Source organism: Podarcis filfolensis (genome assembly GCF_964270895.1).
Source record: "Podarcis filfolensis genome assembly, chromosome: 4".
Lineage (NCBI taxonomy): Eukaryota > Metazoa > Chordata > Lepidosauria > Squamata > Lacertidae > Podarcis > Podarcis filfolensis.
Window position 1 is genome coordinate 10,267,631 of NC_139607.1, and position 15,515 is coordinate 10,283,145.

At 45.9% G+C, this 15,515-nt stretch overlaps 1 protein-coding gene and 2 long non-coding RNA genes across 6 annotated transcripts in view; 2 read left to right on the forward strand and 1 right to left on the reverse strand.

Moving 5' to 3' along the window:
- LOC310761305 overlaps positions 1–15,515 on the forward strand; it is a 173,338-nt gene that overhangs the window by 20,844 nt on the left and 136,979 nt on the right. The window lies entirely within an intron of this gene.
- On the forward strand, positions 451–4,533 carry LOC310761301. The gene is made up of 2 exons (XR_014547353.1): positions 451–752; positions 1,599–4,533. It is a non-coding gene; the product is annotated as an uncharacterized lncRNA (long non-coding RNA).
- On the reverse strand, positions 6,031–8,978 carry LOC310761246 (uncharacterized protein). Of its 4 annotated transcripts, XM_083611123.1 has the most exons (9): positions 8,810–8,978; positions 8,112–8,188; positions 7,680–7,711; positions 7,430–7,546; positions 7,232–7,311; positions 6,992–7,085; positions 6,802–6,885; positions 6,606–6,710; positions 6,221–6,474 (listed from the first exon to the last, which is right to left on the reverse strand). In XM_083611123.1, the coding sequence occupies exons 6-9, from the start codon at positions 7,079–7,081 to the stop codon at positions 6,244–6,246; spliced, it is 510 nt and encodes a 169-aa protein (XP_083467249.1). In that variant the 5' UTR covers positions 7,082–7,085; positions 7,232–7,311; positions 7,430–7,546; positions 7,680–7,711; positions 8,112–8,188; positions 8,810–8,978; the 3' UTR covers positions 6,221–6,243. The 4 variants fall into 4 exon arrangements, with proteins under 4 accessions (XP_083467250.1, XP_083467249.1, XP_083467247.1 ...); XM_083611121.1 differs by lacking the exon at positions 8,810–8,978 and having other exon boundaries at positions 8,112–8,418; XM_083611124.1 differs by lacking the exons at positions 8,112–8,188; positions 8,810–8,978 and adding an exon at positions 6,031–6,207 and having other exon boundaries at positions 6,423–6,474; positions 7,430–7,992.

The following is a 15,515-nucleotide window of genomic DNA, read 5'->3' on the forward strand; positions in this document are numbered from 1 at the left end:
GCACAATTTATTCTCTTTGTCGATGAAAGGTTACCCCATGATTAAAATTATGTAAGGCCCACTAGGAGTCAAATACAATTGTTCTGACCCATTGTCAGCCAGTTAGGTACCACTGGATAGACCTTTCATCATCAGAAACAGGAAAGTAGCCTGCAACATTGGCAAGCCTGTCTAAAGAAGAAGAGAAGCAATATTACATAGTCAGGCTCGGAAACATATGAAATGTTAAGAGACACATTGATAAAAGTTGGGGATGCCAAGAGTTGTGGCTCCAGATACTGCTTGCGGGTTTGGATAGATTGGCACCTGTGGCATTCGTACGGAGCCCCCGGTCGTCTCACGGACTATTGACCCATACACCATTAATCCGCTGCCACCAACCAGGTCCTCCCAAATAAATAACTTAGTCTCAGTCAGATTCTCAAGTTAACAAAGAGGAGTGTATTTATTGCAGGCACAAACAAACTTTAACCGCATTCCAAATGTTGTTACTCTTTACCTTCTTAGTCTTATTTTATTCTGTCTTTATCTTTTCTACCTCCCCTTGATAGGCCTGCCTGCCACATACCCAATATACACTTACTAGGAGGGCAAGGGTTAACACCCTCACACAAGAACCAACTGCACTAACTGTCTCTCTATTTCCAACTGCCGGCCAACTGCTTTTCCAACTGCCTTTCCCAACCAGCCAACCCACTGAAACCAACCAACTACCCACACCCAAACCTTGGGCTAAGCCGTTTTATAAACAGGTAGGCTCTGCCTCTGGCTTTCCTATTGGTATACATTTTAACTCTTCCTCTCCTCCCTGTACAGACATTTTCAAACAAACGGGCAAACGCCACATCACCACTTCCCCCCTGGTGGTATTCATTACATGGATGTAGCCAGAGGGCAGGGGGGCAGGTGCCCCCCAAATCAAGTAAATAAATAAAAAGACTTAACTTAAAGTAGAAATAATCATAATATTTGAAACTGAAATACTTGCTGAGGTCACTTGGATGAAGACATGGTGAATTCTAATAACGCAACTGGCAACCTGCCTGAGCAATAGGCGTGGCTTCTGCAAACTGATCACTCACGTCCCAGGTAGCTCAGTCCTAGCTCCTCCCACCCAAAAAAATATCCTGGCTACACCCATGATTCACTGTTTATAGACAGTTCGATTTGGCTCATTCTACTTCGATGGCTTTGTACACATTATCGACTTAAAACATAGCTAGGTCGTTGTTTCTTTCAATTCAGATCAAAGCTGGTTTGGAGGAGGGGGACATATCAAAAGGCAGGATTTCATAAGAAAAGGCAGGAGAGATACAGGGTAAGTGGCTAATGTTGTGTGTACAGCGCTTCTCTAACTGGCGGTAGGAGTGCATTGGATGCAGAGTAAACAGAAATGCACGTCTCAGAGGTGGTGATGGGTTGAGTTTACCTATTCTGCTTCAATTACTCTAATCAATACCAAGCACCTGTAAGTGCACTTGAAATGATTTTGAAGCAAAATATTTATCATGCACTTACGGGGGGGGGGGGAGCTTCTGGAGCTCTAATCTTAGATGGCTGATGATATTTACAGAGCTAACAGGTGTCTTCTTTTTCAGCTGAAATGGGAAAAACACACAGAGAGGCCAGCATTGGGATTAGAAAATAAAACAATTTGCTTCTTCACCTCCTTCACTTTGGCACAGAGCAGAGCACAGATTAACTCCTTACAGTCCAGGATGGTAAAAAGACTGGCGTAATAAATACGATTGTGTTCATTTGGTTGTGAAGACATTTGTGGCTGCAAAACCAGGCTGGACTTTTACAAACTAGGTTTAGAGGGAAGGGCTTTCAAGTCTGCAATGTGTCTGTAGGAAGAAGACTACATTCCCAGCGCCAGAGGAGTGCCGTGATGTTCAGAAAAGGCTGGTTTGATGTGCCACATTACTTTTTCAACAGCAGTTTTCTTTCTGCATCTTAATAGAAAATCCCTGTCCTTGAAATGAGATGAGTAATTGGTGTTAAACCCGAGAAATAAAAATGTAAATAATCCCCTATTATGACTCTTACAATAACAGAACATGACACTGGGGCAAGAAATGTGGCGGCTGGATTAAAGATGAAGAGGATTCATATCTTTCTTCAACCCAACAGGCTCATCTTCTCATTCACCTGAATTATGGAAGGAGAAGTACAAACTCGAAGGTCTACTTCCCAATGCATAGTTAGGCAAATAGGGACTGGGGCTCCTTCCAGATTATCTGTTTATTGAACATACAACCTGATTTGTTTGCTGGGAGATTAGATACCATTGTGTCAAAGCAAGCATTATCCTACATTTTCATGTCAGAAAAAAGTCTGGTCTCTATTGGGAAATTTCCATCAACGGTGTCTCCAAAAATTTTTACACATCACTTGGGAAGACAGGTGAACTAATGCCAGTGTACTGGAAGAAGCAAAGATCACCAGTGTCGAAGCAGTGATTCTTCAACATCAATTTTGTTGGACTGGTCATGTTGTGCGGATGCCTGATTATCGTCTTCCAAAGCAACTACTCTATTCCGAACTTAAAAATGGAAAGCGTAATGCCGGTGGTCAACAAAAGAGGTTGAAAGACTCTCTCAAGGCAAATCTTTAAAAAATGTAGTATAAACACCGACAACTGGGAAACACTGGCCTGGGAGCACTCCAATTGGAGAACAGCTTTTACCAAAAAGCTTTAAAGACGCTCAGGACAAAGGGAGAAACAAGTTAAGAGGAAGTCATGTCTGGCAAACCATCACCGTGATCAACTTCTGCCCGGAAACCTATGTCTCCACTGTGGAAGGATGTGTGGATCCAGAACTGGCCTCCACAGTCACTTACGTACTCACTGTTAAAACTGTGTTTATGGAAGACAATCTTACTTGGCTACAAGTGGTCGCCAAAGAAGAAGAAGAAGAAGAGATACCATTGTGTCAAACATTGTCCTACATTTTCCACATCAGAAAAAAGTCTGATCTATTGGGGAAGCAGGTTTGTTGCGCAAAACCTCCCACTCAGCTATGGGGCAAGGCGAAAGTGTCATCATGTGATTGAATCCCACCCCAAAATTGTGACAATCTGGGAGTGCTCTCAGAGTGTCCTTTTGTAGTCAGGGATATCTCCCCATCTGTGCTTTATAAATGATGAAGGACTGGCTGACAATTATAAGAGGCAGGACCTTTTCAGTGGTATACAATTGGTAAAGAATTAGCCTTCTCCTTGCTATCATTTAGGTCAGCTCAAAAAACTTTTTTAAAAATAATAATTCAGGATTGCTTTCAGTGAGGCGGTTGAATTGCTTTCCTAACACTGAAAGGGATGAATGCTGTAGAAAGAATTGAAAGATCTTGCTGTTGTGGTTGCAGTTGCTTTATATTTTATATGGTTCTTCATAGTTTTTAGATGTTGTAAGCCGCTGGAGGAAATATTGGATTTTAAACAGCATATAGAAAATTGAGAGGGGACAGGCATCAGAAAATAGGAACAGTTTGGACTCTGGATAGTTGCATACTGTATATAGCTTTTAAAGGGGGAAGAACATTCATGGACTTTCTGTTTTGACTCAGATAATTGCTGCAAAAGGGGGGGAGGCGAGAGATTTTTGGAACGGGAAGGACCCCAGCTTGTCAGACTCTTGGGTTTTCATGATCAGCATTTGTTTTGAAGAAGTAAAAAATAAATGGGGAAGCTTTGGTGGTGCAACTGTGCAACCTGGCAAATAACAGAACTAGCTGAGGAAATGCTGGGTTTTGGAACCGCAGTGGGTTTCACAAATTTAAACAGGAACCTTTCTGTTAAGCCACCCCCTACTTATTGTCTGGTCGGATTAGGAAAAGAAAAAGGCTTTTGGTAGAGAAATGTAGGTATATAACCTCCCATAATCTTGCAGTCCAAGTCATCCTGAAGCAGGTTAAGCTAAAAGTGGAGACAGCATGGCGGAGATGAGGAGAAATATCTTGGCTCTTGCACAGCCCCCATTCATTTTAATTTGAGCTGAAGCATTTCCTGGTGGCTGTGCCTGCATATTCAATAGCTTTTTGAAGTGACATCTTTAGATTTTCTGCCTCAGGTGCCTTGAAGCCAAAGGGTTGCCCCACACTGCTATTTAAACATATTCTGTCCAGTCCTATCATGGTGGGATAACGTGACAACTTCCTTATCTGCTGTTCTTTCAGTCAACCTTTTGAACCTTCCATGAGATCTTCAGTCTTCTTATCTCCAGGTTAAACACACCTGCTTCCTTCAATGTAACTTCGTAAGACCGTCGTTCAAGACGATTTATCAGCTTCTGAGATCTCTGCAGCTCTCACTATCTGGGCAGATGCTTCTATGAAACAAATCTGATCATCTGTTCCAGACAGCAATGGCAAGAGAAGTCCATCTTCTCTAAAAATCAATGAATTGGGCTGTATTGTGTTATACAACAAGGAGGAGCTTGAATTTTTGAGTGCTGTAATGCCTAAGACATTCCTTGCCCAGACAAAACTCTTTGCAAGCATAAGCAGTCTTAAAACCACGCTTCCATTTTTTTTTTTATTTAAAAGAAAAGAGTGAGTGGATTTAGTTATGACACATCCAATGACATATTGACCTATTGCCCCCTCAGTCCATCTTAACTTTTACTTTATCAGCTGGCGCTACTTCCTTTAAAAAAAGAAACCACCCCATCCTTTAATTAGTGGTACAACACATTTCTTGTTAAAAATACTTTTAGAAAAATTGAATATATCTATTAATTTTTTTTATTCAATTCTCAGTTTCTTCCCTTGCCAGACCAACCTACAAATATATTTTTGCCATTCTTTGAAGCATCTTGTTCTGCCTACTGTTAGAGCAGTTTGAAATAAAAATAGCGTTTTAGGCAAAATGTTCATTTTTATAACCAAAATTCTTCCAATTAGAGGGAGTTTCATTCTTCCCCATAACTCAAGATTTTTTCTTATATCTTTACATGCCTTTACATAATTATCTTGAAATATATTGGAGTTTTTCGCTGTTAACCATATTTCCAGATACTTCACCTTTTTCTCAGTTGTCAGCCCACTGGCCATCTGCCAATCTTCATTTGCCTGTGCATCCATATTTTTCACTAAAACCTTAGTTTTAGTTGTTTTAAGACCTGCAATGTCTCCATATTTCCTTCTTTCCTCCAGTAACTTAGGCACACTTGTCAATGGTTCTTCTACAGAAAACACCACATCACCCGCAAAGGCTTTTATCTTATAACTCCGTTGGCCCACCCATATCCCCTTTATGTCAGAATTATTTCTTATCCTCCGCACCAGCACCTCTAGGGCTGATATAGATTGAAGCAGTAATAGGGGGCATCCTTGCCTTGTCCCCTTCTATATCTTCCATTTTTCCTGCAATGGCATTATTTACAATCAGGCTTGCAGTTTGATCTGTATAAATTGCCTTAATTCCTTTTATGAATATGACTCCTAATTCCATTTTTTTCTAATAACTTAATCATAAATGACCAAAAGCAAAAAACAAAAAAATTCAACAGGGACTAATCTAAGGTTCTGCACTTTGGCAGGAAGAACCAGCTGCACCAATATAAGATGAGGAATACCTGGCTTGCTAGTTGTATGTGGGGAAAGGATCTAGGGGTCTTAGTGGACCACAAGCTTAACATGAGTCAACCCAAGAGTGATGCAGCAGCAAAAAATGCTCATGCTATTTTAGGCTGCAACAACAGAAAAGTGTCCAGATCAATGGAAGACAATAACACAATGAAATTCAAAACAGTAACAATTTATTGCACGTTTATTCAAAATCCATTAAAAACTATTTAGTTTATGTAATGCAAGAAAATGGATCAGCTTGATCCAGTGACACCAGAGAGAGCCATTTTCACTTGGAAGATGCAGCGAGCTTTTTTTCTCCTGCTCTGGACGGTAGGACTCGAACCAGGGGCTTCAGGATACAACAAAGGAGATTCCGATTGAACATTGTTCAACAGAGGAATGGACTCTCCTTCCTTGGAGGTTTTAAAGCAGAGATTAGATGACCGTCTGTCATGGATTCTGTCTTTCTTGTTCTGCCCAATCTCAGTCCATATTTCATGGCTGGTTAAATCATCTGTCCCCCTCCTGGTTCTCAGCGCCTCTTCTTCTGCCAGTCTTTGGCCAATTGAGACGTTCAAATAGAGCAGCAATTCCTTCAAGGAGGAAAATCATAACTCCTTGATGATGATGTCATCTGGATGGAAAAGAATGAAAACGAGAGAAAATCAGTTCAGTCCTCTCCGCTTCTTGTAGCTGGAGTCAGTCTGAGTGCTGTCCTCCAAGGCCAGGGGGTAAGGCCTGCCAGGCAGGGTGCAGGTCCTGTAGGACTCCCAGCAAGAAGACCTGGGAGGTGTGTCTTGGGAAAACAAGGGACAAGGGAGTTCACTGTCCCCAAGGTGTGGGGCTTACCTTCTTTCAGATTTTTCCTGAAACAAGCCAGCTCCGGCCGAATTACTGTGTTCTGCAGAGGAAAGACAAACATGAGTCAGTTGACACTATGAACCCCACCCTGGATGGGTGTAAGAGAAGCAGCCCCACCCAGGAAGGATGGAAGCAACCAAAGAACTGAATACAGGAAGGCAAAATACTTACTCTGAGGTTCGGGAATCTTCGTGAAAGGGCCAGCAGCAGGGATATACTGCTGGCCGCTAATTTCCTTTGGTCTTCACTCCCCAAAAGGGCGTAATATCGGAGGTCCTGCGGGATGAAAGAAATGGGACAGTCAGTTGGGTAAGGAACGGGGGGGGGGCAACCCTAAAACCACTCCTGATGATATCAGGATACTTACGGTAAGCAACAGGAGAAGGGTGCTAGTATTGGGGGCTTCTAGGAGGAGACCCCCCAGCAGGCTCTGGAATGGCCTCTTCAGTTCCTGTGGGAAAAGAGAGAAGAGAGGTTGAGTGCTGCTGGGTTAAATTTTGTAAGAGTGTGGGAAGAAGAAAGAGCTGTGCAAAGAGAAGTTAAAGCAGAGGACATACCTCTTTGTCCTCCTCTGCGCTCCCCAGAACTGCCTCTGTTGTTCTATGGAGGATAGCACTGACCATAGAGGGACTGAAGTGGGATCTCATAAAACTGGAGAGAGAAAGGGAAGGGGTTAGACACTGCCTCCTCCAAGTCTCCCTTGCACCCTTCTCCCTGCTGCCTGCTCTTGCCCACCCAAAGTTCTCCTGAAGTTCTGCCCCCCCTGCAGCCCCGCCCACCCCAAAGACCCCACTCACCTCAACTGCAGGAGGGCCTCAAAGGTCAGGGCCAGGCTCAGGGGGCGATCCCTGAAGTACTCCAAGTGGCCGAGGATGTCCTGGAAGAGAGCAGAGGAGGAAGGTCAGCTCCTTCCAGGAGTCTCCAGAGGACGGCTCCAACCCCAAACACCAGCCCCTCCCTCCCCATGGGGGTCCCTCATACCACCCATCACTCACCAGAATGGCTTTGGCCGTCTCCTCCTTGGAGTACTTCAGGGTTCGGAGCCCCCTGAGCCGAGCTGCCTGGCAGTCCTGGATGATGCCCAGGAGATAAAGCTGATCTTTGTCTAGCAGCTGAAAGGCAAAAGTCAGGCTGTCAGTTCCTTGTGGGGGGAGGGCTCCTCCGCATCTGAGAGTGCAGAGTGGAGTGCAAGAGGGGGCCAGGTCTGAGGGACCCCTCCCTGCTCTCGTTTTATCCAATACTCACCGCAACGGAAGGGATGTGGATCCCCAGCACATCTGCAAAGTGAAGGACATGGGGATTGGTGAGTTCCTCCCTGAGCCCCTTGCAAGGCTTTTCCAAGAGTTTTCTCCTGGATTCCAAGTCCTACTACAGGAGAGGGACACCCCAGGCCTTGGGGGCCAATCCTGCCCTCCTGCCCCCAGAACATGGCTCCCCAGGGAAGGTGCCCCTCCCACTGACAACTGCCCCCCTGCCTTGCCCCATAGCCCAGTCCCCTGCTTCCTCCATCAGACCCCACGAAATGGGGTGGTTGCTGGGGGGGGGGTTGGGTTTCCAAATGCTGTCACAGATAGGCCGGTTGGATCCAGCCGTCTGGCTCTGTACATCTTTTTACTAGATGCCCCCCTCGTCCATTCCTGCCCTCCTCCATCCCCAAAAGAAGGGCCACTTGCTCACCTTACACCGCGGGCTGCTCCAGGACTTCCAAGGGGGCCACCTTGTTGCAGCTGATCAGGCGCCTTAAGCACCTGAACCTAGAAGAGACAAGCAGAGAGAGCGACTCAGAAGCTGGCAGCCCCAATTCATGTGTGTGTGTGTGAGGAGGGGCGTCTGAACCAATTTCTGCCACCTCTCTACAGTTCTGTGACCTGAAAGGTCATCGCCAGAGCTGGAAAGAGGCAGCCCAGAGCACGAATGGCTGGCAGAGAGAGAAAGGAGGTCCCAAGTGCTATGGGTTTAAGAGCTCCAGCCCAAAGGAAAGGCAAGCATTAAAGGGCTGCTCTGCCTCGTCTTCTTAGGGCAGCCCTGCCCTTCCTGGAGAGGGAGGAGACCCCTAGGAGGGTCCTCCAAGCATCAAGGTGTCCCAGAAGAGGAGCAGAACATGAGGAAGGGGGTAGAGTCTTTCTTGGAGCCAGAGAGACCCCCAGGAAGGGGGAGAAGGCCAGTGTTGTAGGGCAGCTGGAGAGATGCAAAATGGAGCCAGGCAGAGGTGTAGTGGTTGGAGGGCTGGACTGGGAGGACCTGGGAGAGCAGGGTTCAAATCTCCACTCAGCCACGAAGCTCCCTGGTGGACCAGAGAGCTAAAGCTGTGGAGGGGACCCAGGACTCACACCCCGCCCCAGGAGACCAAGAGAAGGCAAAGGAATGGTACTTACAGCCGGCACATCTTCTTGATGAAAAATCCGCCCCTCCTGTCTAAGCTAACTACCTAGCTAAAATTCCCACCCAAGCCTGATCCCAAAGTCTGATCCTACCCCCAAACCCAGCCCTAACCCCAAACCTAACCCCCACCCTAACCCTACACTTACCCCTAACTATTCCTCTATAAACAAAAGAAATATATTCAAAAATGCACACAAATATGCACAAATGCGCACAAATATGCACACACAAAAAAGGTAAAATAAAAAATAAAATAAAATAAAATAAAATGAATCAAATAAAAGTAATAAATAAAAGAAAAAGAAAAATAGCAAGCAAACCTCTCCTCTTCTACAACCACCACCACTACCTCTCTCTCCTGACTCTCCTCACTAACCCACAATGGCCGCCTGCAAGTCAGAGGCTTTTAAGGGAAGAGCAAGAGATGTCCCAAAGGAGGGCAGGTCCTTGTCACCATGGCAACCCCTCCACCTGGGCCTGGCCCCTCCTGAGAGGTGATGCTTCTCTGTCAGAACTTAGAGGCACCTTCTGTTCCGCCTGCAGCTGGGCTGCATCTTCTCTCAGCAGATTCATATCTGCATTTCACATCCTTCTTGCTGCAGCCCCTTTTCCAAAGGGAGACCCTCCCCACATCCTTCAAGGCAGGCTAGGGATCTCCATAGCGCAGGATTGGACCATCTGCCTTGGATGCAGGTCTTCTGTCCTGGGCAGCATCTCCGGGGGGGGGGGGCTGGGAATGCTCCCCCCATCCGAAACCCTGGAGAGCTGCTGCCACTCAGTGCAGGCTAGTTGAAGAAGGATATTGAGCAGCTGGAAGGTGAGCAGAGGAGGGTGACCAGGATGATGAAGGGTTTGGAAACCAAGCCTGATGAGGAATGGTTGAGGCAGTTGGAAACCAAGCCTGATGAGGAACGGTTGAGGGAGCTGGGTATGTTTAGCCTGGAGAAGAGGAGACTGAGGGGAGAGAGGAGAGCCATCTTCCAATATCTGAGGGCTGCATCAGGGAGCAAACTTGTTTTCTGCTGCTCCAGAGGGGAGGGCAGGAGAGGAGATTCGGACCAAACATTAGGAAGAACTTTCTGGTGGCAAGAGTCTCTGGGACAGTGGCAGACTCTCCTTCCTTGGAGGCCTTTCAGCAGTGTTAAGATGCCAATCTGTGAGGGATTCAGCTGCAGTTTGGGGAGCGCATAGCACGGGCCTACTTTACAGGGTTGTTGTAACCGGGGCGTCCTGTTGGAGGGCAGGCAGGTGCGCAGGCAGCATGTGGGGAAGCCGGGAGCAGGGTTTGCTGGCCAGGCTCCTGAGGCGGTTTCCTGCCAGCTGCGCTCGTGGCCTCTGCATGCAAAATGAAGGCGCACAAATCTCAAGGGCGCCTCAGTATTTGTGTGTGTGGCTGTTCAGCATTAGTCCCCAACATATATAGAAAGCTGAGGCAGAGGTGCCTAGCTCTAGAGTAAATTTATGCTACGTAATTTTTACCAAAGGCAATGCATGAAAAAAGAAACACATGTGCCCGGGAGATTCTGTAGGAGGCTGCAAGCCCAGGAAGCACAAGCAAGGAGAGCGCTCAGGGAAACTTCCCTATCCCAGTGTTTTCTAGCCCCTTTCTGCCCTTTAAATGTGGGTCTCCCAGTGTTTGGGAGTTTGGTCTCAGCTAGGGCCAGGGCCTTTTCAGTACTGGCCCCGACTTGGTGGAACGCTCTGTCACAAGAGACTAGGGCCCTGCGGAACTTGACATCTTTCCGCAGGGCCTGCAAGACAGAGCTGTTCCGCCTGGCCTTTGGTTTGGACTCAGTCTGACCCTTATGTTTTCCTCCCCTTATGGTTTTGATCTATGGGCTACTATTAAAATGAGGCTGCATTTTAAATTGTATTTTAACCTGTATTTTAAATTGGTTTTTATTATTATTATTATTGTAATTTTACTGGTGTTAGCTGCCCTGAGCCCGGCTCTGGCCGGGGAGGGTGGGGTATAAATAAAAATTCATTATTATTGTTGTTCTTGTTGTTTGTTTGTTTGTTTTTTAAGAAAAAAACGGTTCTGGTAATCACCATGAAGTTGTTACAATAAGTGCCACACTTTTAACATGGGGAAGGGGGAAAAGGTGTGGGTATTGAATACCCCGGGGGGGGGGGAGAGCACTACACATGGTGGCCATTTCTGACTTTTCAAAGCTCGAAAATCCTTGCCTTTGAAGAGGAAAAGATCTGGGGCAACACTGGGATGGGGAGGGCGTAATGTGGACGTCCCTCTATTAATGAGACAGGCAGGTGCAAAGCCACATATTGCTCAGGTGTGGACAAGCCCCAGGATGCCGGACTAGGTGGCCTGATCCAGCACGGATCATCTTATGTTATCATGTTACTGTTAGGATCTCGTGTAGGACCCTAGAGGCACATGCCTGACTGGCATGTTCTCTCCTTCCTGGTCGGTCCTGTCTCCGTCGCTTCCCACTCTGTGGAATGAAAACATACACCGTCATGTGATAGACAACAATCCCATGACTGCAAACGTGGAGAAAGAATCCTAACAGTCACAGTTTCATCCGTATGGTAAGGTGATATGTGCTGCCCCTGCGGTTTTGAAGAGTTAAAAGGTACGTTTCCCTATTTCGCCGTGTCCTGGTGTATTATAGGTTGATACCAGACAAGTGTTTATTATGGGATTGGCACTGCTCTCGCATGCACACCCATGACAGCAGCATCAAAATGCTAGGCCGTGTTTCATTCCTTTTATATTCAGAATCACAGTTTTCACAGAAAATCAGGTAAGTTAAAAACAACAACCACCACCTGGGGCCAATGTCCCATTTGCAATTTCTGAATGGCCAGTTGGCAGTATTAAGCCCTCAGCTGGAAGCACCCCTAGACATTTCAGTTGCCGCACAAGTGGGGTGGGGATAGGGCAAGATGCAACAATATTGTGCATTTCAAATGTTTGTACATAGCGCTAGCAAAGGTGCAAGATCCTGCTGTTGGGTAAATGTGTATTGGAAGGTATATGCTTGAGGGTTTCCTATAGGCATCTAGCTGTGAGAACAGGATTCTGTTCCAGATGGGATTCAGCAGGGCTCTTGTCAACGGCGTAGTCCATTCTCCAGATGGGGAATGTTATAAGATTTTTGTTAAAACATAGCAAATGGAAGGGAAAAGGCAGATGAGGCAGACAAAGGCTAGCATCAGAAGGGATGGCTTTCTCTCTCTCTCTCTCTCTCTCTCTCTCTCTCTCTCTCTCTCTCTCTCTCTCTTTCTTTCTTTCTAAATAGCTGAGCCTTGGGCCGCAACACAAAGCGCTTTTGAAAGCTCCCCCCACCTCAGAAGCAGTTTGTCAGGGGAAGTTCAAAGAAAAAGAAGCCCAAAGTCCCTCCCTCTGGCCACATGTAACCTAGGAAGATAGACAGACAGACATGTACAATATGTATAATGTGCCATTATGTTGCAGTATATAACATATCAACATTTTATAGCATTGTGACCTCAAATGGGAGGGAAGGAGCTGCTCAGTTTGCTGTCTAGCATTAGAGTGCCCTCTGGTGGTAATAGACGGCAGTGCCAGAAATTCGAAAAAACAGATTTGCCACCTTGATGTGGTAGAAGCAGCAAATCGGACATCCCTAATGTGAATCTTTGACATAGGAGGTGTGCAGTCAGGATGTCTCACTGGCTTAAATAGAAGCTGGGCTGGAGATGGAAGAAAGGGAACCAGATGAGAATCTTGGTGCTATGGGAAGGGAAAGTAATCCCATTTCCCCGATTAAAATTCCTCCCCACACCTCACATGGGGAAACCTAGTGTTATGGCAGGGGTAGGCAACTCCAGATGTTGTTGGAATACAACTGCCATCTCCGACTCCCAGACATTAGGAGCAATGGTCCAGGATAGGATTTTAAAAATATATATATTCTTGATCATAATACCAGGCATAATCTAGCCAAAGCTAACTATCTCTAGCAGGAGGGTTGAGTGAGTATTTTAATTACGAGCAAATAAAAATATCTTTCTTCAGTACATCATAATGATGTGCAGCAGGGATGGATGACCTGTGGCTGTCTAGGTCAGCCTTCCCCAAGCATGTTTTGGACTACAATTCACACCAGCCCCAGTCTGAATGGCCCAAATTTAGGGTTAGTGGGAGTTATGCTCCAGCAAAAGCTTGAGGGCCACAGATTTCCCACCCCTGGTGTGTAAAGAAGGCAGGCAGCTCCTTTGGAACATCATCTCACCTGTTTTCGCCACCCTCTTCTCCATGGTTGCCTTTGTGTTCTGATTTCAAGCTAGTGTTTTAAATTTAAATTGACTATAGCAGCAGCAACAAAAACGAGGGGAAATGTTCTACAGCTGGGTCACACATTTGAGATCTGCCTTGCTGAACAATACAAAATTGGCCAGCACTTTTCAGATGTACCTTTTCAAAATTGCTACTTTCAGGATTCTTTTATGGAAACATACAAATGGCATCATATAATACTCTCCGAAAGCAAAGCAAAGGGAACAGGCTGACCTGCTAAGCCGATTCCATACTGTGTGCACAACGGCAAGTGTGCATTTCAGGAAATCCTGCCGTTTTGTAAGAAGTATTTGAGGGCTAATACCATGAGGAATGGGACATTTAGGCATGCACTTTTCACTCGCCAACTAAAATGAAAGGGATTTAGGAAGGAATTGCTTTGGCAGAACCATAGCCCTGGCTGCAAAACAATTGAGAGCCTCAGGAATTTTAAAGCAGGCTTGTCAAAGTATTAAAGAATTTGCGGCTGTGTAATCATCTGTGCTTTGGCCAATTAATGTCTTGGCTGAATCAAAATAATTTGCGTATTTTTAATTAACTGACGCCAATTCCATTTTGGCAGTTTGCTGCCTTTTTATCAGTATTGCTTAAACGGCAGTAATTGGGTTGTAATTTGCCGGTGGGTTTTCTGCAGTATTCTGTCTTATATGGATTCTTATCCTTAAATATAAGTATTACCAAAACACTTAGCATAGCTGCCAGTTTGAGGTATGAATTATGAAGCTTTTGAATTCTGGTGCTGGAGGAGACTCTTGAGAGTCCCATGGACTGCGAAAAGATCAAACCTATCCATTCATAAGGAAATCAGCCCTGAGTGCTCACTGGAAGGACAGATCATGAAGCTGAGGCTCCAATACTTTGGCCACCTCGTGATAAGAGAAAACTCCCTGGAAAAGACCCTGATGTTGGAAGAGATGGAGGGCACAAGGAGAAGGGGACGACAGAGGACGAGATGGTTGGATGGTGTTCTCGAAGCTACAAACATGAGTGACCAAACTGCGGGAGACAGTGGAAGACAGAAGTGCCTGGCGTGCTCTGGTCCAGGGGGTCACGAAGAGTCGGACACGACTAAACGACTAAAGAACAACAACAAATTGTGTGGAAAGAATCAGAGTCAGTCTAGGCTCTCCACAGATACGTTTGTGAAATTAGTGGGGGAAATTTGCTGTCTACTTCCCTTACATATGAAAAGAAGGGGGACCTCTCCTTATAACACCTTTTGGGACCCTTCTAAGCCCAGTTAGTTGCTCTGAAATAGCCACGTTTCAGATATTCTTGAACCAAACCTCAAGGGCCAGCTCAGCCTGGAATTTCCAAAAATACGCTGTCACCAAACGTGCAGCTGTCAGTAGTGTGTGTATATATATATATATATATATATATATATATATATCACATCCTTAATTTCCCCCCCTATTTTTTCCCTCCCCTCCCCCCCAGACTTCCCTCAGCTCCTCTCTCTGGTTTTTTCCATACTTATAATTCTCTGCATATTATAAAGTTGTAAAGATCCTTAGCCTATCTGTCTATGTTATTAAGAATAAATTTGTGTATGTTTATTCAAAACCTGCCAAGGAGTCCAATTCATTTTGTTGTTTCTTTAAATACTTTGTAAAAGGTTCCCATTCTTCTTTGAAGTCATAGTTGTCCTTGTCCCGCAATTTGTGTGTCAGTTTCGCCAGTTCCACATAGTCCATCAGTTTCTCTGCTGTCAGTAGAAAGTTAGATCCTTATGTCACGCGAAGCCTCGGTTTCTCTCTCTCTCTCTTTGCTTTGCAGAATCTGGGGGGGAAACCCATCTGAGAGAGCAGTCACGAGACAATTGCTTTAGGGACCAACATTTGGCCTGAGCCCAACTGCGCGCATTCTTGCTCTTGTCAATGCACCTAACTACTTAAAAGACTCCGGCCGTAAGCCATCACATTCCTATTTACCGTACTTTTCTCTCTATAACACGCAGATTTTTTCTCCTAAAAAGTAAGGGGAAATGTCTGTGCGTGTTATTGAGCGAATGTGTGGTCCCTGGAGCCGACTGTCCCGAGCGCAGGGGCAAAAATCCAATTGCGTGAGAGAGGAAGCTGTTGCTTTCCTGCATTCTGCCTCAGGGTCTTACTGCCCACCCTCTCCTGTTTCGGTTGCTGTTTGCTCAAACGGAACAAAGAGCAGGCAAATCCCCTCCTCTCCAGGCAACCCCTCCCCTCCAGGCAAGCAGAGGGGAAAGGAAAGGATCGAGTCCTTCCTTCTAATTCTACTCCGTGCTCCAGTGCTGCTGCGGCCAGGGAAGCATTTTAGGGACTCGCAGGCAGCCGGAAAACATGCAGGTGGGAGAGAGAGAGAGAGAGGGCTGGCTTGGGTGGCTGGGTGGGGGGAAACTTTTGCCTTCCTTTCCTCCCTCCCGTTAAACCCCTCTC

Coding starts and splice junctions, on each gene's coding strand:
- LOC310761246 (XM_083611123.1), bottom strand. CDS start 7,081: ATGAGATCCCACTTCAGTCCCTCTATGGTCAGTGCTATCCTCCATAGA. Junction 6,886..6,991: donor GCGCAGAGGAGGACAAAGAG/GTATGTCCTCTG, acceptor CTTTTCCCACAG/GAACTGAAGAGGCCATTCCA. Junction 6,475..6,605: donor GAAGATTCCCGAACCTCAGA/GTAAGTATTTTG, acceptor TTTCCTCTGCAG/AACACAGTAATTCGGCCGGA.